The 22,578-nt window shown below is 38.8% G+C and overlaps 1 protein-coding gene and 1 pseudogene across 6 annotated transcripts in view; both read left to right on the forward strand.

Annotated features, from left to right (window-relative positions):
- The window catches only part of NUSAP1 (nucleolar and spindle associated protein 1), a 37,256-nt gene that overhangs the window by 4,463 nt on the left and 10,215 nt on the right, over positions 1–22,578 (forward strand). Inside the window, exons 2-10 of one of the 6 annotated variants that reach the window (XM_069105771.1) lie at positions 1,144–1,212; positions 3,941–4,111; positions 5,308–5,464; positions 5,850–5,948; positions 6,715–6,827; positions 10,367–10,417; positions 10,940–11,121; positions 13,949–14,115; positions 16,227–16,343. In XM_069105771.1, the coding sequence (XP_068961872.1) occupies positions 1,144–1,212; positions 3,941–4,111; positions 5,308–5,464; positions 5,850–5,948; positions 6,715–6,827; positions 10,367–10,417; positions 10,940–11,121; positions 13,949–14,115; positions 16,227–16,343 (1,126 nt within the window). Of the gene's footprint in view, positions 1–1,143; positions 1,213–3,940; positions 4,112–5,304; positions 5,465–5,849; positions 5,949–6,714; positions 6,828–10,366; positions 10,418–10,939; positions 11,122–13,948; positions 14,116–16,226; positions 16,344–22,578 lie in introns of all 6 variants that reach the window. The other 5 variants (XM_069105775.1, XM_069105770.1, XM_069105774.1 and 2 more) reach the window with 5 other exon arrangements.
- On the forward strand, positions 16,600–20,771 carry LOC138175249 (ribosomal RNA-processing protein 7 homolog A pseudogene; annotated as a pseudogene).

The following is a 22,578-nucleotide window of genomic DNA, read 5'->3' on the forward strand; positions in this document are numbered from 1 at the left end:
AACAGATTTCTTAAGTCTCCCAAAGTTTTTTACAATGTTATTATTATTATATATATTGCCTTCCTCTGCTCACATCTTTCTTTCCGTTTTGTTTTGGTTTTTTTTGAGGGGGGAAGGCAGGGCAATTGGGGTTAAGTAACTTGCCCAAAGTCACAGAGCCAGTTAAGTGTCAAGTATCTGAGGCAGAATTTGAACTCAGGTCCTCCTGACTCCAGGGCCTGTGCTCTATTCACTACACCACCTAGCTACCCCTTACTTCTGTCTTAATACAAGTTTTCCCAGATTTCTCTGAAATGGTCTCCATTCTTTTTTTAAAAACACAACAATATCCCAATATAGTCACATACTATGATTTGTTCAGCCATTTCCAGAACTGATGAACATTCTCTTAGTTTTCAGTTCTTTGTCACCACAAAAAGGGCTACTACAAATAATTTTTTATGTACTGGGTCATTTTCCTCTCTCAGTCATGTCTTTTGACTAAAGGCCTAGTGGTGGTATCAATAGGCCAAATGGTATGAATAGTTGTCACTTTTTTGCTACCAGAATGATTATATGAATTCACAGCTCCATGAATAGTGTATCAACAGTACCTGTTTTTCCATAGCGCCACCAGCATTTATTTTCTGTTTTGTCAACTTTGCCAATCATCAGTTCTTTCAGAATCTCAACTGCAAAAGAGAGTGTGAAGTTACTGTTCTTAGCTTCCAATCTAGTTAAGGAAATTGAACATGCTTACTAATAGATTGGTATTGCTCTCAAGTATAAAGATCCTTAGGATGCAGAGCCCGGTGGGAATTTGAAGATCCCTTAGTTCAACCCTTTCATTTTATAAATGAGAAAACTGGCTTAGCGTATTTAAAGTATCTTGCCCTAAGTCTCAGACATAGCTTAGTAACACAGTTCTTGCTGCCTGCCCACACAACCAGCATTCTTTTTACTATATTGCATTTCATTTTGATATGTAAGTCTCTGAATTAGTATTCAAGTCATATAAAGTTTAGTTTTCTGATAATCATCTAGGATAGCTCTTGTTTGAGAAGAGTTGGGACCAAGGAAATGGATAACTGTGTGGAGGGATACAGGGATTCTGTTTCTTCACTTGATTTCAACTGTAATTATGAATTCTTTAACCCTTTATAGGGAGATAAACTTTTAAAATCATTGAAAGAACACTTTCAACATGAACTCAAGAAAGAAAATGAGAGTCAGGTAAGTAATCCCATCTTGTTATTACCCTATAAGTAAGCAAAAAACTGACTTCAGTCATTAAGTGTTCATCATAATTGAAGTTGACTTAAAATCTGCAGCTGATGGGTATTTGAGGGATCATGGTTGGAAATAGAATTAGTTTCCATAGATAATTAACTAAACAAGTGACTTGTTTTGATTAGCAATGCTGCTTTTCCAGCAGTTGACTAAGTGTTGAATGTAGTACCTAGAGAACAAATTGGAAAATTTAAGGAAACTACTTACTGCTAAACTCTGCTTCATTGTACAAGGACCAAAGTTTTCCACAGTCAGGAATTTACATGGTTCCAGATGGATCACTGAATACTTCTATGAAGTATGAAGAAACATAGTCAAAAGGAAGGGAATTTTAAAGTACTTAAGACTTTGTAACAGTGGTTATATATAAATATGACCTGATAATTCAGTATTATTCTTCCCCACAGGCTTTCCTCCATTCCCTTCATAATCTAAATAGATATGTGTCTCTGTCTCTAACCTTTTTAAAGACTGGTTTCCCATTGACTAATCCTCCATAAGTTATTCCAAACAAATAAGCATTTATTAAGAACCAGCTATATGTAAGACACTGTGGAAAGTGCTAGAGAGACAAAACCGAACTAGCCCTTACCCTCAGGGAGTTTATCTTCTATTGGGGTGGGCTGGGGTAAGGGATAAGTTATAAACACTTAAGAATACACATTATGGAGAGGTGTTGTGGTTTGTCCTTTATTCCCAAAGAGGACCGTGACCTCAGGGAAATGATGACATGACTTGCAGTTGACTTGGATTTGAGTGAGGGAGGGCTGTGCAAGGTCACCACCTCACTTTCTCCTCCAGAGCCATCTGGGTCCAGTGGCCAGATAGTCATCAGGATGACTGGAGATGTCCCAGGATGCAGGGGGAAATGTGAGGCAGTGCCCATTCAGTGAATAGGCTTCTTTAAGAAGTGAGTTAGGTGGCACAGTGAGTAAAGCGCTGTCCCCGGAGTCAGGAGGACCTGAGTTCGGTTCCAGCCTCAGACACTTAACACCCACACAAAAAAACTAGCCATGTAACCTTGCACAAGTTATTTAACTCCAATTGCCCTCCAAAAGGCAAAAAAAAAAATGTAAGCTGGAGCAAGATTATGAAGGACTTTAAAAGACAAACCAAGTTTATATTTATCCTAGAAGCAAAAGTGAGACACTGAAGATTCTTGAGCAGGGGAGTAACCTAATTAGAATTGGGCTTTAAGATTATTGTGTCAGGTGTATAGAAGATAAGTGGGAAAAATGAAAATAACAATTCAGTTTCTTGCTAAGTAATATATAAGTAATTATTTAATAAAATTAATGTATTATATTTTAATCTTACATGTTATATCAGTTATACCTGTTTAAACTGATCCCCCTATTGTTAAATAACAATTTGAATTAATAATTACATGCAGTGTTTGAGGGGAAGAGTCAAACCAGACCTGTAATACCTACTGTGTCATCAGAAGGATGTCTGAGGCACTGAGCTGCCAGGGTCATATAGCTGAGATGGGACAGAGTCGGGACCAGAACCCGGTTAGGTTCCTAACACCAAGGCCAGCTTTCCATCCACCGTACTTGACTGAATCCAGATGAGATATTTGTTTACATTTCTGGAGCACTTTATGCTTAAGATAGCATTTTATCCCATTGGATAATCCCAACAACTCTGTCACATGAGAAATGAAAGCATCATGATCCATAGTTGACAGAAGCCTTGAAAGGTTAAGTAACTTGCCTAAGGTTACACAGGCAGTAAGTGGTGGAGCAGAGATCTTCTGCTGCTCTTTCTACACTATCTTGTTGCTTCCTTGTCAGCCTGAGATCATTGTCTTTTAACATTCAAAGCCAAAGGAACCTTGGAGGACACCTATTGCAACCCTTCTCATTTTAGAGATGAGGAAATCAAGGTTGAAAGAAGTGTATCTCTCTCAGCGAGTAAGGAGCAGAATCATAGACAAACCCAGGGCCTCTTATTCCAGATACAGTGCACTGTGGAGCACTTTTCATCAATGGTACTGAAAAAAAGATAGTAGCTGCTTTATTTCAAGGACCTGTGATTTTGACAGCGTGGAGTACTCCCCTCACTGGCGGAAAAACCCTCTATAATTGAGTAGATGGCATTTAAGAATTGCAGTTCCCCTCTCCTCCCCCAAAACACACACGTGTGCACACACACACACACATAATCACTCTACAGCCAGCCTACTAAATTTAACTCTAAAGTTAGATAAGCTGGTTCTCCGACAGGTCTTCAATAGACCTACATGCTGTATTCCTGACATCTTTCCAGCGTAGTAGAATTTATGAGAACTTAAACTGTGCTAATTTAACCTTCAAAAACCCAAGGTCACCTGTGAACAGGACATTAGAGTAAAACAAATCTGCTTTTCTATAAAAATACCCTAGTTTTCTTCCCCTAGACCTAGTCTTAATTTAAGGGGGTTTTCAAATATTGCTTTTACATATGTAAAGTATGTTTTGTTTTCCAGTTAGAATATGGTTTTTCATGCAGAGTAGTTTCTTACTGATCTAGATGTACCCAGTCTCTACCTGCCTAGATCAGTTCCTCAACCTTACAGGTGTTCTAAAGGAGTCCTTTCTTCAAGTTATCCTCAGTGGCTGACAAAAAAGTATCTCCCGATTGCACATTACATTACAATGATACTATTCCTATACTTAGGATGAAATAGATTTGTTCCTCTTTTTTACAGAATGGCCAAAGTAATATCTCTCCTTCCTCTCATAAGGAGATAGGAATGCTTGATAGCAATGAAGAAAAATCTGACCAGGAAGCTGTGATTGTCTCTGTCACTTCATCCCGGGGAAGAGGCAAAGTAACCCCAGGAAACAATGGCTCCAAGGTGAGCATGTGGAAACCCAGGCTAGATGCACCCTATGAAAAAGGGCTCTGTGAGTAGCTACATATGTTGCTAGATTCTGAGGATATTAAGTTAGCACCTAATATTAGTGTAACTGTCTAAGAAGAATATAAGACAAGGTGGAAAAAACTTCTGAGTTCAATGTTGATAAATCTGTGGTGGTACGTTTTCTGGTTTTCTGTTTGTTCCAGGCTTCATCAGATCACCCTGATCTAAGTAAAAGAGAAGCCTGGGAGGGACAGAGGCTCATTTTAAGCGTTGCCCTTATAATGCATGTGCTGAAACATGTGTCCTACATGGTGTATATTCAGAGACTCCCCCCCCCCCCCCCCCCCCCGCCTTTGTGGCATACCGCTTATTTTTCTCCCCATTCTTTTTTTTTTTTTAAAGCAATCGGGGTTAAGTAACTTGCTCAAGGTTACATGGCCAGTTATTTCTGGGTGTGGTGCTAAGTTTCTGAGCCCAGATTTGATCCCCAGGTCATCCTGACACTGGAGCTGGTGCTCTTACTCACTGTGCTACCTGGCCGCCCCTCTCCCCATTCTTATACCCTAAACATCAAAACCATCCCAGGCTTTTGTGGCTGATCCATGTTTCAGAAAGGAGACTTTTTTTCATGATAACATGGATATACCACATATGATAACATGGAGAAATAGAAACAAATCTAAAACTTTTTAACAATTCAATTCTGAAGGGTTCACTCTCCACCTAACTTTGTTCATCTTTGTGGGTGTTAAGCTGTTGTTTTCTGGAGTCTTCCCTTGTCTACTCAAACGACTTGATAAATAAATCCTTCGTCTTACCCTTTCTTTCATTCAGATGTCACTTCCCCAAGACCTACTATTCTCAACTTAGTACACTTTTTATCTAGATGTGCCCAGTCTCTACATGCCTAGATCAGGTCCCCAACCTCAGGAGTGCTCCAAAGGAGTCCTATCTTCAAGTTATCTTCAGTGGTGGACAAAAAAGCATCTCCAAATTGCACATTACATTGTAATGATACTGTTGACATTGCAGCTAAGGAGCCAGACTTATCCTGTCTTCCTCCCTGCTCCCTTTACAAATAGACTTGAGTGAAAATTCGTTCCTTCCTTCTTTCTCTACTTAATTTTTTGTATCCTTCACTTTGGTCCCCCTTTCATGGCTTAATGGAATCTCTGAATTTTGTATAGCAGGGTCATTCAGCGATGATAGAAAGTGATCATCCTGAGTCCCCCAGGCAGAAAAAATGTCCAAAGGAGAATCTCTTAGCTGTTGCAGAGGCCACAAAGCCATCCAAAGATAAGCAAAAGAACAAGCAGACACTTTGCTCTGAAGAAAATGAAGTGGAAGGTATGTAAAGTAGTTAAAGAATTTTGATTAGTAACTAGCCCTGTGACCTTGGGCAAGTCACTTAAACCTAATTGCCCTCCAAAAAAAAAAAGCAAGAATTTTGATTAGCAAGGAGGTCATCCAAATTCAGAACTAATAGAAAAATTCAATATTAAGCACCAGTAGGAGATCCACAAAGTTTACATAAGATAAGGGTCCCTGTTCTCTTGGTTTCTTTATTTTGGAGGCAGGCTTAAAGTAGAGGAATAAGGAAAATAAGCCTCTCCTTCCTATCTAGAGTGGCAAAGCACGTCAGATTAAGAGGCTGTATGAATGGAAACTTGCTATATGATCTGGGAAGAAGCTTCTTTAATCCCTTTTTAACTAACCTTTCTCTCTGAATCAGATGATACTCTTTCAGACATCCCTTCAGGAGGAAAGAGGCCTCATCGTAGAGATGGTTTGTCCAAAGCTAAGAGAAAGAAAACAATATTTACAACTCCAAGTAAGTTTAAATAATTGTTAGCACACAGCCCTGAGTCAGATGCCAGGAAAGTATGTGAAGGACTGTTTGAATGCTTCCCTCTGATATTTATACTGTCTAGTATGCTCCTATGTACATAGGCACTAAAATGCTTACAGAACTAAGGAATTAGATAGCACAAAGCTTTCTAAACTTATTTTGAAAAGTCAGATTGTGATGCATAAAGATGCTATTGTTTTTTCTCAGTTCTGTCCAAACTAAGATATTTTGGTGAGTGCTGAAAAGGCTAAAGAATAGACAGTAAAATACAGAAAATCTACAAAGTGGGGCTTTTCTTCCACAATCTCAGTCCACCTAGACTTGCCAAAAACTTACCAGACTTGGGAAAACTTGCACAAAGAGCATGTTGAAATTTACATGTCAATGATAACCCATCAGCAAGCATTATTAGTGCCTCCTATGTATCAGGCACTGGGTTAAGTGCTCTGTGTGGAAATTACAGACAAGTGAAGCAGTCTCTGCCATCTAGGAGCTTATGTGCTAAGGGGGAAGATATGTACTTATGTAAGAATACATGAAATGAATATGCAGTAGTTTTGGGAAGGAAGAGTCAAAGAGAGCCCCAGCAGCAGTGAGGGAAATGTGGAAGATATCACCTGAGCAGAATCTTGAAAGAAATAAAAGATCCCAAGAATTAACAAAAGAAGGGGTTTGTATTAGAGGCAAACAGAAAATGGGTTTGGTCTTGGTGACTTAATTTTCATTTTTTATTGGGGTAATACTCTAGATTTTAAGAAGATTCACGAAGCTCATTTTAAGGAAATGGAATCTATTGACAAGTATATTGACCGAAAAAAGAAACGTATGGAAGTCCTTAACAACTCAGTGAAGGAATTAAAGGTATGACACCTTGATTGCATCCTTGGGCTTTTATTTTCTTTCTTTTTTTTTTCTTTTTGAGGGGAGTTGGGGTTAAGTAACTTGGCCAAGGTTACATGGCTAGTTTTTCTTGTGTATGTGGGTGTTAAGTGTCTGAGGCCAGAACAGAACTGGGGTCCTCCTGATTCCGGGGCTGGCGCTTTACTCACTGCGCCACCTAGCCGCCCCAAGCTTTTATTTTCAAACAATGAAATAAAAGTTATAGGAAAAGCTATTGTTAGTGATTTACTAAAGATAGCTTTATTTTACACACTCAGTTACTAAGGTCAAGGCACTCTACCATATGTGTCATTATTAGACTGACTTTTACATAATAATTTATACAAAAGAATTTCCAGCCTGTGAAAAATCATGAGCTACCCAGAATTCTATCAGTGGTAGCAAGCAACATAGCTTATAGATGTCTTCAGTGATGTGAACCTCAGTGACTTGAGATATAAAACTCCCAAACATCCAAGATTTTTCTCCCTATTACGAATGACTGATTGATAAATCTAGCCCATATTATGTAGAAACAAATTCCCGACTCCAAAGTAATTCTGCCAACACTTGTGCTCATCTGACCAACTCATGCCTGAAGTATCCTGAGGTTTCTGGGGAGCCTCCCACTCCCTTTATCTACCTTACTACCAAATTGCATTGACCCCTTTTATCTATAAGTCACACAGGAATAGTTTGAACCAAGCTGCTTTCCTAAGATTCTGCTTGTCCCTGTCAACTTGGTGTTTTGCTTCCCAGAAGAGTCTTGTCATCTACAAACAGATTTTTGCAGGGCACTGACTCTTGCAGATTGACAGAAATATTTAATGAGATCAGTCCTTGTACTAATTCCTAGGGAATCTCCTATTACCTTTTTCTTTTTTTCTTTTTTTTTTCTTTTTGGAGGGGGGAAGGTAGGGCAATTGGGGTTAAGTGACTTGCCCAAGGTCACATGGCTAGTTTTTTTGTGTTAAGTGTCTGAGGCCGGATTTGAACTCAGGTCCTCCTGACTCCAGGGCCGGTGCTCTATTCATTGCACCACCTAGCCGCCCCCCTATTACCTTTTTCATTAGAGAAATCAAGGTCTGACCATGACACTTCCTGGTAGATCCTCATTGCCAATAGGATAAAATACAAACTGCCCAGTTTGGCATTTAAAGCCCTTCTCCATCTAGCTCCAGGATCCATCTTTGCAGGCTATGTGCACTTTACTTCCTCCCTAGGTCTCTAACTAAACTTATTTTCTATATTTTTGTGGACAATATTCCATATCTACATGTGTCCCCCAGGACTGAAATATTCTTTTTCTTCACCTCTACCTTATGGAAGCCATCCCTCCTTCCCTTTGAAGCTCAGCTTAAATGTTACCTCAACCATGAGGCTTTTTCTGATTATTCCCTTGTTGTGAAGACCTCCACCCCAAATCACTTTTGTATTTATTCGTATCCTATATTTACCTGTCTGTGAATGTGTTGCATTTTCTCATCCCTATTCTCTACTAGAAGGTAAATTCCTTAAAAATGAGGGCTATCTCTCTTTTGCATTTGTATTACCCGGGCACAGTGCCCTGAACATAGTAGGTAGAAGAACTTGTTAATTGGCTGGAAGGAGCCCATTACTTTTGTTTCCTGTTTATGTATTTCTTCTAAATCCCTTCCCTTGCCATGGCCCAAGAGGCCCATTTCTTCCCTACCCTCAAGCCACCAAAATTCTTTGGCCCTCCTTCTTTCTCTGTCTTACTAAAATACATTCTTTCCTTTCATATTAGTGTCTACTGACAAGTAATGAAAAATAAGAAAAACAAACACAAAATATTGAAAATAATTATATTTGTGGAATAAACTATTATTTACTAACTCTTCTAAATAAGAAATCCACAGAGTTGTTGAGCCCTTTGGAAGTCTCTGTGTATGTGTGCAACGTGCATGTTTTAGCTGTTCCAAGATGCAGCTGGGATTTGACTGCAGAGAAACAGAATGGAGACAGGATGTAGGGTCCCCTCTCTTAAGGGCTGAGTCTTAGATACCTCCAACAGTGTTCCTTCTGTGCCACCTACCATTGTGTTAAAACATGATGGCTTTTGAAGTCAGTGGTAGAATTCTTTTTTTCTTCCTAGTAGGTCATTTGGGACAATTACCATCCAACAAGCTTTATAATTACTAGTTATCCTCGTGGATGAATTTTCTTTTTCTCTTATGAGCCCTTAGAAGTTGAATGGCAGTGACTGAGGGCTATAGTGTCATGGAAAGATGGAATAGTTTGGAGCTTTTAGGTTCAATCATTTATAGGAAACTTCATATATAAACTATAATACGTGTTCTGGAATCAAATATAAATTACCATTACAGTCTTCCCACATTTTTATTGTAGACTTTTTATTTTCAAAATGTTTTATTGATGTTCTTTTGTCCTTAGATCCTAGTAATTTCAGCCCCTGCCCCCAACTAAGCACACTCTCATGCCCCCTCAAAAAAAGTTATGCAAAAAACATCCAAAACAATAACCATATTTCATAAGGAATATGATATTCTGTTCTAATAGTCCTTAGACCTTCTGCCATAAGATAGTTTCAGAGTCTATTCTATGGGATCCTAATTGGTTTTTCAGTTTCTAAAAATTTGACTTCTTTGGATCACCTTTTTATCTGTATTGTTAAGAGTTATTGAATATGCACTTTTGTGCTTATAGAAGCTTATAAAATGGCTCTTTAGACTGAAATGAGTTCTATTTACTTACAGTCTTCCACCACCACTTTTTATAGTAGGCTTTTGCCACCATAATTTATATGTTCCTAGAAGAGAATTACATATATATTACAGACAAGGTAAATTATATGTATTACCTCAGAAGCTGTAGCCACGAATAGTTTTCTTCCTGGCAAAACCTCAGATGGTTTTATCAGAAGAGTTAAACTATTAATACATCCAGCTACTTGACACTTTTAGAAAGCAGGGCCATTATAAAACTGTTCATATCAAACTTAAAATGTACTGGTGCTGATAGAAAAGTGGTCCAAGAGTTAAAAAAAACTCTGGATTTTCAAAAATGGAAATAAGAATTCTTTTTTTTTTTTGGAGGGGGGAAGACAAGATCATTGGGGTTAAGTGACTTCCACAAGGTTATACAGCTAGTTAAGTGTCAAGTGTCTGAGGTCGGATTTGAATACAGGTTCTCCTGACTTCAGGGCCAGTGCTCTATTCACTGTGCCACCTAGCTGCCCTTATTTTCGTTCTTAAAATGCATTCTGTAATATAGAGATTATATGTCATCAGTCTAATACTGTTGAGTCTATGGCACAAGATAACTTTTCTTGAGATCTTGGCATTATCTTATAACATTAGACTGTTTAAACGCAATTCTCCAGTTTCTCTTTTAAATCTTAATCTGAATTTTGCTATTTTTGACAACATATTTCCAATTTTAGCAGTCTTCTCTGTGTTGTCAAATAAAATTAAATTTCTTTGTGGTATAGTTGGGACTAATGGAATTCATTATTCAAATTTTTCTTTCTCTTTGGACAGATATTAGCTAAAAAAGCTAACCTAACTGGAACTCCCCACAGTAATTCCAAGGTGAGCCTTCTAACATTTTTCTGAAGAATTTAGGAATTTATATATAATTGCTTGATTCCACGTATCATTATATTCTAGTCCTCACAGTATCTGAGATATTTCAGGTGTTGAAAAAATTTTTAACTTAAACTATGTTTGGTTTCTGTCTTCTTTAGTAGGGGTTCTCAAATAGGCTAACATGCATTTCTCTAAGAGATCTCAGAGATGTTCCCCTTTGGGGTACTCTGTGCAGAGTCCTTACTTATCCTATATATTGGTCAGTAACTAGAGAGTCCATGACTGCAATTTATGCTTGTACCTGTGTTCCAAATCACCATAGCAACATGGCTACTGGTGCAGTTCCTGAAGTGCTATAGTTCTTTGACCTTTTGTGGGGATGAGATGATAATGAGATTATTTTGGAAACTCTCCATTCATACTAAAGGATAAACTTTGCCAGTGAAACATGATTTTTAATGAACTGGCAGTCATTGGAAACCATTATATTAAAAACGTTACAATCATTTTTGTTTCTTCTTTAAGAAAAATTCATCTAGCATGAGGGTAATAAGCCCAGTTCCTCAGAGAGGCAGGTCCTCTTCTACCTGCACTCTGGTCAGTGCACAACGCTCACTTTGTACATCTCTTGGGACTGCGAATCGAAGTATCCTGTGTCAGAAACCATTCAAGCCATCTACCCTCTCAACTAACAAAATGAATGTCAGGTAAATGAGGAGCCCCCAAATTGAACCAGAAGGCAATCTTCAGAAGTTCTTTTAATCCTATCTAAAAGTTCTAATAATTCTACTGCATATTAGCCACTTTTTGAGGTGGTTAAATATTAGGTCGGGGGGGGGGGAGGCTAGGTGGCACAGTGAATAGAGCACCAGCCCTGGAGTCAGGAGGACCTGAGTTCAAATCCAGCTTCAGACACTTAACACAAAAACTAGCCATGTGACCTTGGGCAAGTCACTTAATCCCAATTGCCCTCCAAAAGCAAAAAAAATTAAAAAATAAATATCAGGTGGGAATTTTTTTAAAGTAACAGTTGCATAATTTTATTTTAAAATTACCCAATTGACTAGCCTCAGGTTTGAGGAAATGCAGTGTTTTGAATTTTTTGTTTTTGATCTTTTCCAGTTTCCCTAAACATATACATACAATTAATTACTAAAGAAAATAAGAAAATGAACCACTATAGTTGAATGGAAAGAAAATTAATTTGGGAAATCTCAGACACCACCATCAGTTTTTGCTTGGATACACAACAACGTGGTTGAAATATATTTGACTCAGAGCTCTGACATTCCAAAGTTGTCTAGAAAAGCTTGGAGATATTAAAAGAGCTACAAATGCCAAGCAGACCCCCCAGTAGCTCTTAATGCCAGCTCCACTAATGTCTTCTGGATGCTCTGATCAAAACTTCCAAGATACTTTTTTTCCTGTTTAAACCAAAAACTTCCAATCACCAGTTCTGGGTAATTATCTTCAATCTATGATACAGTGAGCTGCTTGTGAGCTAAAAATGTAGCTGTAGCATCACATGTACCCCTCTTTGAAAAGCTGTACTACAACCCCTGGATCCTCTGATCCCTCCACATCCTTGGGAAATTCTGGGACTTGAACAATGGTAACTGACCAGTAAGACTATATTTAATTAGTGGTCACTTCCCTTACCTTGAGGATTCCTGATAACATATCTATGGGACCTTGGGTAAATTATTTCATTTCTCTCAGCCTCATTTTCCTCTTCTGTAAAATGAGGGGATCATCCTAGATCATCTCTTGTTCTGTATTTTTATAAAATCTCCTTGAGTAGACTGAATTGGCAGCTAGCTAGACAACCTAAATGGTTCCTTCCTACTCTACCACATTCTGTTAGCATTAAAAAGTCAGGATTCCAAGTTCAAATTCTCACCTGTTACTTAGCCTTGCACTCAGCTTCCCTGAATCTGTTTGCTTGTTTGCAAAATGAGAATATTAATCTTTGCACTCCCTACTTCCCAGGGCCCTTGGGAAGAAAGCCTTTTGTGAGCCTCAAAGCACTACATAGAATTGAGTCAGAAGGGTCAATTACTCTCCTGCTTGCCTTGATCTGGACTGTCCCAGAAACATCTGGCTCATGCATAAATAAAAACTAAAAAAAAAAAATTTCCCTAAGACACAGTATGGAACCAATAATAATTATAACTGGTATTTATGTTGCACTTTAAGGTTTGCAAGGTGCTTTACAAATTCCTTATTTTATACTTACAGCAGCTTTGGAAGGTAAGGGATGCTACTATTATTCCCATTTTACAGATAGGGAAACTGAGCAGGCAGAGACTGAGTGACTTGCACTCACACATCTAGTGTCTAAGGCCATATTTGAACTCACATCTTTCTGATTCCAGGTCTAGCCCTCTATCTATTGTGTCACCTGGATCAAAAAAAAAAAATCCATGCTACAGTATTGTGTGGGGTGTGGAGACCCTGACCCAAACTGACTACTCAGAGACCTCTCAGAGTTAAGGTAGTTTTATTAGAATCTTGCAAGAAGCGGGCGGTCCAGTCTCTGGGACAGCACTGAGGGAGAGGAGGCCGAGGTACAGAAGCAGAAACATTAACCTAGTTATTACTAATGAGGCTCTAATTTTGTTAGATAACATACATAATAGATGAGGTCCACTATGCAAGGGCAGTATCAACCTCAGAATACTTAACCCCCTTCAGTCCAACCTAGGTGTGTCCTTATCTGGGCCTGAGTGTCCCAAGGCTGCTGTCTGCTTTGTGATTGGTCAAATCCACCTGCAGCTGCCAACATTACTTCATTTTTAGTATTATCTAGGAGTTCTCTAGGAACTCAAACTTCTTCCCAAGGCTACTGTCTGATACTTTTTATCAGTAGTCTTGTTTCAGCAATTCTTGTAGTTCTATAAAAACTTAACCCTTTGCTACCTCTCAACTACCATTCCTTTCCCCAAACTAAAAACACTTCTAATTTGGTCTCAATAGTTAATCCATTCGATTGTATTAATACTCAATGGCTCTTACATTACCTTGAAACACACAATGACTTACATATATATGTGGGGAAACAACACTGAACTTAGTTACAAAATATAAGAAAGTAATAAGAATGTATATATGATGTTCAGAATGGGAAAACTTCACTGCAAGTCATTACACACAGTATTAATAAGAAAAGTTAAATACAGCATAAGAGGATGAACTAGATAACCTTCAACTCTGAAATTTTACTTCTATTCTAGACAATTCTATTGAATTGTCTTCTCCAGCATCTCCCACCGTTTTTACCAATATTCAAGAGATTATATTAAAATAAATGTCTGTTTTCAGAACCATGACAAATTTTCCACCTCCTCCCCAAAGGAGAAAAATCAGAGAAGTGAGAGTAGAGTTTGAGTGGCTGAGAAAAGTTCTTTGGAAATGGTCCACTTTAGTCTTCCCTCCCTCACTTGCTTGGTGAGACTGATGCCCAGCCAGTGAGCATGAGTAGATAGTGTGTGAGCCTCTCAGTAACCATGCACTCCATTGTGTTATCCTGTTAAGGTTCTCAGAGGCTACTGAAGACAATGAGCATAAACGCTCACTGACCAAGACCCCAGCCAGAAAGTCTCCATATGTTAGCATGCTTGACACCCAGCCTAAATGCCAGGCTGTCCTGGTGAAGAATAAGGAAAAGGAAGCCAGTCAAGCCAAGGGTGAACAACTTCCAGGTAATGTTTGCTTCGTGTTATCTTGTCTTTCCCTTCTGACAAAAAAATGTTGCAAATCTTCATCTTTAAGCCAATTAGTTTCCTGAATTTTTTACATATACTTGTTCACCCAGAGTTTCTCAAAACAGTTATATTCATTAGTTACATTCACAACAGCAAATGTTTCAGACAAAAATTAACCTCTGCCTACTGGGGGAATGCCAGATGCTCATAAGCATTGAATCAACCTTGCTTTCTAGAGTCTAAAGGTGTGGCCCAGAGATTGAGCATCACCTACCTAGGGCGATATTAGATATTCACATTCTTTTTTAAAAATATTTTGCTTTTCTCCAATTATATGTAAAATAATTTTAACATTTGTTTCTTAAAATTTTGAGTTCTGAATTCTTTCCCTTCCTCTCCCCTCATTGAGAAGCTAAGCAATCTGATAGAAGTTATAAACAGACCTTCATATCTTAAAAGAAATACTGCTGCTGTCCCTAATAGTCTCTCCATGAACACGGCAAGATCTAAGTCCAGAAGGTCCCACAGTGGCCGCTGCTCATAGAATAAATTCTGCGCCTTGAATTATATTCAAAAGTAGATTGTACAAACTAGAGTTCAGCTTGAATTAATGTGACCAAACCCCCTTCTGCAGACAGTGAGTACAGCCCTCTTTAGTCACAACTTCTGGCTGTGCTTTGGAGCAGTGAACTGAAGGCTGCAAAGGTCTCCACACAGAGAAAGACAACAGGAGAAAGAAGGTTAATTCATCAGAGGCTTTCTTCGCAACTCAGGCCTCCCAGAGCCTGGAGAGTCATGATACATGCTTCAGTGGCAATTTTGAAAGAATACAAAGTGTTACAAGCGATCACTTCAGACTTTTGCCTCCTAAGCATTCCCCCCTTGTCCTTATCTTGGCCCAGCAGGCAAACAACACTTTGTTTAATGGACCAAAATGCCTTGGTTTGAGGTAGTGTGGCATGTCAGGAAGATTCCAGTTTGGGTCCTGTCTCTTAACACATAACAGACTCAAGCAGGTTATCACTTAACCTCTCATGCCCTGACATGAGTCTCTGAGACCATGGCAGGGGCCAGTCTGGTAGAAAGTGTTTCCTCATTAGTGGTTTCCCATACCAGTGAAATTATAGGTCTGATTCAAAAAAGAAAAAAGTCAGGTGAGTGCAAGCTTCAAGACCATCGATGTAGTTGAAGGAATGACCCCTGCTCCTCTCCCCACCCTAGCCCTGCATACCTACTCTGCTGAGTCAGTGCACTGCATGAGGACACAGAGAGCAAACCTAGGCTTAAAGGGAAGGCCTGCCTTGGAATCACAGACAGGGCAAAGTGACCTAAGACCAGATGAGGCCAGTATGACACCACCTAAATCAATTGACTTACATGGTACCATCCCAAACCACCAAAGGGTTACTATTTATAGAGACAGGAGAAAATTACAACAAAATTCATCTGGAGGAACAAAAGTTGAAGAACCCTAAGGAGAAATAAAGGGAACAAGCAGAAGGAAGGGGGCTCAACAGTACCAGAGTTCTAACTATACTGCAAAATAATTATGAAAACTATTTGGCACTATATTAAAAAAAATAAGTATTTGACACACTGAAGCAAACAAATAGAGCTACATAGTATTCACTAAATCTAAAGACCCTGACTATTGCCGTAAGGACTCACTTCACAACAAAAAACTCTTGAATAAATTAGAAAATAACCACGTAGAAATTAGACATAGACCAATGTCTCACACCAAATGCCAAAATAAACTCTGAAAGGATACTTGACTTTGACATAAAAAGTCACATCATAAACAGGGAGAGGAGACACACATGAAAACTACGAATAGAGTAGAATTCTTGACCAAATAAAGGACAGAGAAGATAATGAAATATGTTTTGGGAGATACATCAGAAAAATAAGGCCCAGTGGCTAATTATTTAGCTATTCTTTCTACCACATAACTTTTCATTGATTCTCCATTTCCTCTTTTTATCAGGTTTAGACTACTTAATTATATTGCCTTCTCCAGACAAGATACCATTACTTTGAAAAGTCTAGGATGTTGGGAGTGATTTATGTGCTATTGACCAATTTTCTGCTTGTCCTTTGGTTTTAAGCTGTTACCCCATTCAAGTTCACAGCTGAGGCAGCACAGACTCCAGTCAGTAATAAGAAACCGGTATTTGATCTCAAAGCAAGTCTTTCCCGTCCACTTCGCTATGAGCCACACAAAGGTATGTTATATATTTTGTATAGGGCATGCAGAGAATATAATATGCCTCTAAGTGTTTCTGCCATCCTGAAGATTCAAAGCCTTTGTCTAAAAATGAGAAGTCCACCCACTGGTCTAGTGTGGTGCTAGTTTGATTCCTGGCTAACCACGGCCATCCTTATAAACATCACTACTTGCTCCCTTTCTTTCGTTTTGTTTTGTTTCTTCTTCCTTGTTATTCACTCCATTGGTTATAATTCTTCTTCACAACTTGACTAATGTGTAATGTGAAGGTATATGGAGAACCTATATCGGATTGCATGCTGCCACAGAAGGGAGGCGGGAAGAGAGGAGAAAATTTGGAACTCAAAAGAAGCTTGTGGAACTGAATATTGTAAACTATAGTAAATAAATGTACCCAAAAAAATCATACTGTAAAAAACAACTTTGAAAGCCTTAAGAACTCTAATCAGTTTATGACTAATCATGATTCCAGAGGACTAATGGTTCAGTATGCTACCTATTTTCCTGAAAGAAAGATAATTGACTCAGAATGCGGAATGAGACATATTTTTTAGACATGTCCAATATAGGAACTGGCTTTGCTTGACTGTATTATTTGTTTAAATATTTGTTTGACTGTATATTTGTTTTTTCTTTTCAGTGGGAGTTGGGAGGGAGAGAAAAATGTTTTTTGTTAATTGAAAAAAGATAAAATAAGAAACATCTTAAAAAAAAAAAAAAAGAGGCAGCCCTCCCCATCAAGTTCTCCTGGGAGCAGGCCTCCTCACACTTCGTGTATGTCCAAGAGCACCAGGTCCGAGGGGACGCCACGTCTTGCTGGCCCCTGGAGCGCACCCTCTTTGTCCTACTGTTCGGAGGGCTGCCTGGCGAGGCTTTTCTCTGCCTGCCACCCCATCCAGACGGTGCATCTGCACGAGAAGCCGGAGGCCGGGGAGCCACCGTCCGGCTGTTCTGTCCAAAGCCCGAGCCGGGCTTCCAGGTGGCCTACGTGGTGTTCAGGACCCCTGCTGTGGTGCCCTAGGCCAAGGCCACGGCCCTGCGGGGACCTCTGGTCACCTCGGCCCAGAGCCACTCGGTGAAGACTGGCATCGAGAAGTGGGCGGCTGACTACGCGGACTCCCTGATGGACCCTGAGGCCCTGCGGCAGGAGGTGGACAAGTTCATGGAAGATTACAACAAGAAGATGGCAGCGGAAGATGCCAAGGCAGAGGCCGAGGAGGGCCTCCCGGATGAGGAGGGCAGGGTGAAGGTGACCCACAAAGGCCAACAGCCCGGCTTGCCCCGCTCTGAGGCCGCCAGCCTGCGCCTGCTGGAGGAGAAACTCAAAAAAGCTGCAAGGAGCTGCTCAATTTCTATGCCTGGCAGCACCAGGAGACCCAGATGGAGCATCTGGCCCAGCTGCAGAAGAAGTTTGAGGAGGACAAGCAGAGAATTGCCTTGCTGCGCGCCCAGCGCAAGTTCCTACCGTACTGGTTCAGTGGCCAGGCCCCACGAGGAGGGACCAGTGGCCATTGGCCTGCGGCTGGTCTGTGGGACTGGGAAGGAAGCCGGCCAGCCTGCAGGGAGAGGAGTGAGCAGAGCCCTGGGCACACAGGGCTCTGTAAATAAAGGACAGACAGCCCTTCTACCCCCCCCCAAAAAAAGAAATATCACTACACATCCATCTATCAAAATTAAAAACTAATACCAATTTTTGCCAGTTAATGAAGAATTGCCCAGAAAGAAAATGACAAAATTCTCCTGAAAGGAATGACTGATTTACATATTTTTTTCTCTTCAGGCTAATGGTTGCTAAATTGGTAGATCAGAAAAAGTAGGTGTAGTGTGTCTAGACTTTACCTAGTATTTAGTAAAGCATCTCATGCTGTTCTTGTGGAAAAGATGGAGAGCTACAGACTACACCATAGAACAGTAAGATGGACTTGGAACTGGTTGAATGTCTGGGCTCCAAGAGTTGTCACTGATGACTCAGTGTCAATGTGGAAGATGTCCAGTGAGGAGTGCTGGAGATCTGTTAGTGGTCTTGGGCTATTTTAACATTTTCACTGATGATATAGATAAAGGCATAAACCATACCCTTGCCAAATTTTAAATGCCACACAGCTGGGAGGCATAGCTACCACAGTGGATGATAGGATCAAAAAAAAGATTTTGACAGTCTATAACATGGCACTGAATGTAAAGTCTTACTTGCATATGGCTCCAAGTCAGCTGCACAAGTGCAGGGGAAGGTGGGGAAACATGATGGAATAGGAGTTTGTGTGAAAAAGATCTGAGAGTTGTAGTGGTCTACAAGCTCAGTACAAATCAATCATCCATACTGTGATAAGGCAACTAAAAAAACTTGTGGGATTTAGGGCTGAGTAAAGTGTGGTATAACCTCCAGGAGGAGGGGAGTGATGGTCTAGCTAGCCCATGCCCTGGTCAAACCAGGTCTGGAACATGCTTTTCAGTTCTGTGCTACACAGTTTGGGACGGACAATAAGAAGCTGGATAACATACAGAGGCAGGCAGCCAAAACTGTGATGGGTTTCCAGGTAATGCTAGATGAGGATCATCTGGAGAAGTGAGGCACCCTTAAGCTGAAAAAGAGACAGGACAGGTATTTTCTTTTTTTTATTAATTTGTTTGTCTCTTTTTAGTTTACAGGATTCAATTACACAATTCCTTGAGTTTCACATTTTGTTCCCCTTCCCCCATGGCAGCATATAGTCAAGTATAGGATCTGTAAATACTTTCACATTATACATTAGTCAGGTTATAAAGACGGATTGTATGGGATGGAATGAAAAATGATAAAGAGGACATAAAACCGAACAAGAAAAAGAAAAAGATCGGGTATTTTGCTTCCATCTGGATATAAACTCAGTTCTTTCTAGTTCTTCTCTGGATGCACACATTTCTCTCCGTCATGAGTCTTTTGGGATTGACTTATATCACTGCATTGCTGAGAAGAGTCCATTCTATCAAAGTTGGTCATCACACATACGTTGTGTCTGTAATTGTGTACAAATCTCTCCTGGTTCTACTCTTCTCACTCAGCGTCAGTTCTTTTAAGCCTCTCCAGGTAAATATGAAGACTGCCTGCTCCTCGTTTCTTATACCACAATAGTATTCCATAACATGCATATACCACAACTTGTTCAGCCATTCCCCAATTGATGGGCACCCCCTTAATTTCCAATTCTTTGCCACCACAAAAAGAGCTGCTATAAACATTTTTGTACATATGGGTCTTCCTCCCACTTCTATGATCTCTTTGGGATATAACCCTAGGAGTGGTATTGCTGGGTCAAAGGATATGAAATTATTTATAGCCCTTTGAGCATAATTCCAGATTGTTCTCCAGAAAGGCTGGATCAGTTCACAACTCCACCAGCAATGCATTAGTGTTCCAATTTGCATGTGTCCTCTCCATCATTTGTCATTTTCCTGTTTTGTCATCTTAGCCAATCTGACTGGTGAGATGTGGTACCTCAAAGTTGTTTTGATTTGCATTTCTCTAATCAATAGCTATTTAGAGCATTTCTCTTTGTGTTTATAGATATCTTTAATTTCTTGCTCTGAAAATTGCCTGTTCATATCCTTTGACCATTTATCAGTTGGGAAATGACCTATATTCTTATAAATTTGACTCAATTATTCTCTGTATATTTTAAAAATGAGTCCTTTGTCAGAGACATAGGTTGTAAAGATTCTTTCCCAATTTCCCATCTCCCTCTTAATCTTGGTTACATTGGCTTTGTTTGTTCAGAAGCTTTTCAATTTCATGTAGTCAAAATTATCCATTTTACATTTTATAATGTTCTCTAATTCTTGTTTAGTCATAAAGTCTTTCCCTCTCCACAAATCTGACAGGTAAACTATTCCTTGTTTTCCGAGACTGCTTACAGTATCAACCTTTATACCTAGATCATGCACCCATTTAGACTTGATTTTGGCATATGGTATTAGATAATGGTCTGTGCCCAGTCTCTGCCATACTATATTCCAGGTTTCCCAGCAGTTTTTGTCAAATAGTGAGTTCTTATCCCAAAAACTAGGGTCTTGGAGTTTATCGAACAATAGATTACTATAGTCTTTGACTTCTGAATCTCGTGTGCCTAATCTATTCCATTGATCCACTCCTCTATTCCTCAGCCAGTACCAAGTAGTGTTGATGACTGCTGCTTTATAATACAGATTGAAATCTGGTATAGCTAGTCCACCTTCCCTAGCATATCTTTTCATTAACTTCCTTGGTATTCTGGACCGTTTATTCTTCCAAATGAATTTTGTTACTATTTTTTCTAGCTCTATAAAGTAGTTTTTTGGTAAATTAAATGGTATGGCACTAAATATATAATTTAATTTAGGTAAAATTGTCATTTTTATTAGCTCGACCCAGCCACGAGCAATTGATATTTTTCCAATTAGTTAGATCTGACTTTATTTATGTGAAAAGTGTTTTGTAGTTGTGGTCATATAGGTCCTGGGTTTCTTTTGGCAGGTAGATTCCCAAATATTTTATGTCTAAAGTAACTTTAAATGGGATTTCTCTTTCTATCTCTTGCTGTTGAATTTCATTGGAAATATATAGGAATGCCGAGGATTTGTGTGGGTTTATTTTATATCCTGCAACTCTGCCAAATTTATTTATTCTCAAGTAGTTTTTACTTGATTCTCTAGGATTCTCTAAGTATATCATCTGCAAAAAGTGATAGCTTGGTCTCTTCTTTGCCTAATTTGATTCCTTCGATTTCTTTTTCTTCTCTAATTGCTACTGCTAACATTTCTAGTACCAGATTGAATAATAGGGGTGATAGTGGACACCCTTGTTTCACCCCTGATCTTATGGGAAATGCTTCTAGCTTCTACCCATTACACATAATACTTGCTGATGGCTTTAAATAGATGCTACCTATTATTTTAAGGAAGGCTCCATTTATTCCTATACTTTCTAATGTTTTTAATAGGAATGGATGTTGTATTTTGTCAAAAGCCTTTTCTGCATCTATTGAGATGATCATGTGGTTTCTTCTAGTTTTATTGTTGATGTGATCAATTGTACTGATGGTTTTCCTAATATTAAACCATCCTTGCATTCCTGGAATAAATCTTATCGATCAAAGTGTATTATTCTTGAGAATAAGTTGCTGTAGTCTTTTTGCTAGTATTTTACTTAGAATTTTTGCATCTATATTCATGAGGGAGATTGGTCTATAATTTTCTTTCTCTGTTGTATCTCTTCCTGATTTGGGTATCAGTACCATATTTGTGTCATAAAACGAATTTGGTAGGACTCCACTAATTTTCCCAAATAGTTTGTAGAGTATTGGAATCAATTGTTCTTTAAATGTTTGATAGAATTCATTAGTAAATCCATCTGGACCTGGAGATTTTTTCCTAGGGAGTTGACTGATGGCTTGTTCAATTTCTTTTTCTGAGATGGGGTTATTTAAGTAATTACTTCCTCTTCAGTTAATCTGGGCAACTTGTATTTTTGTAAATATTCATCCATTTCCCTAAGATTGTCAAATTTATGTGCATACAATTGGGAAAAATAATTCCTAATTATTGTTTTGATTTCCTCTTCATTAGAGGTAGATTCAACCTTTTCATTTTTGATACTCATAATTTGGTTTTCTTCTTTTTTTATCATATTGACTAAGGATCTATCAATTTTGTTGATTTTTTTCATAAAACCAGCTCTTAGTTTTATTTATTAATTCAATAGTTTTCTTAATTTTAATTTTATTAATCTCTCCTTTGGTTTTCAATATTTCTAATTTAGTATTTAATTGGGGATTTTAAATTTGTTCTTTTTCTAGGTTTTTCAATTGCATGCCCAATTCGTTGACCTCCCTTTTCTCTATTTTAATCATGTATGCACTCAGGGATATAAAACTTCCCCTAAGAACTGCCTTTAATGCATCCCACAAATTTTGGTATGTTGTCTCATTATTATTATTCTCTTGAATGAAATTACTGATTATTTCTATAATTTCTTGTTTGACCCACTCATTCTTTAGGATCAAATTGTTTAATTTCCAATTAGTTTTTAGTCTGTCTTTCCATGGCCCTTTATTGCATATAATTTTTATTGCATCATGATCTGAGAAGGATACATTTAATATTTCTGCCTTACTGCATAGAATTGTGAGGTTCTTATGCCCTAGAACATGGTCAGTTTTTGAGTATGTGGATGAACCATTGAGAAGAAAGTATATTCCTATTTATCCCCATTCAGTTTT

This window comes from Petaurus breviceps, unplaced genomic scaffold (assembly GCF_028583685.1).
Source record: "Petaurus breviceps papuanus isolate PSGF00001 unplaced genomic scaffold, PetGlider_PUasm1.0 77, whole genome shotgun sequence".
NCBI lineage: Eukaryota > Metazoa > Chordata > Mammalia > Diprotodontia > Petauridae > Petaurus > Petaurus breviceps.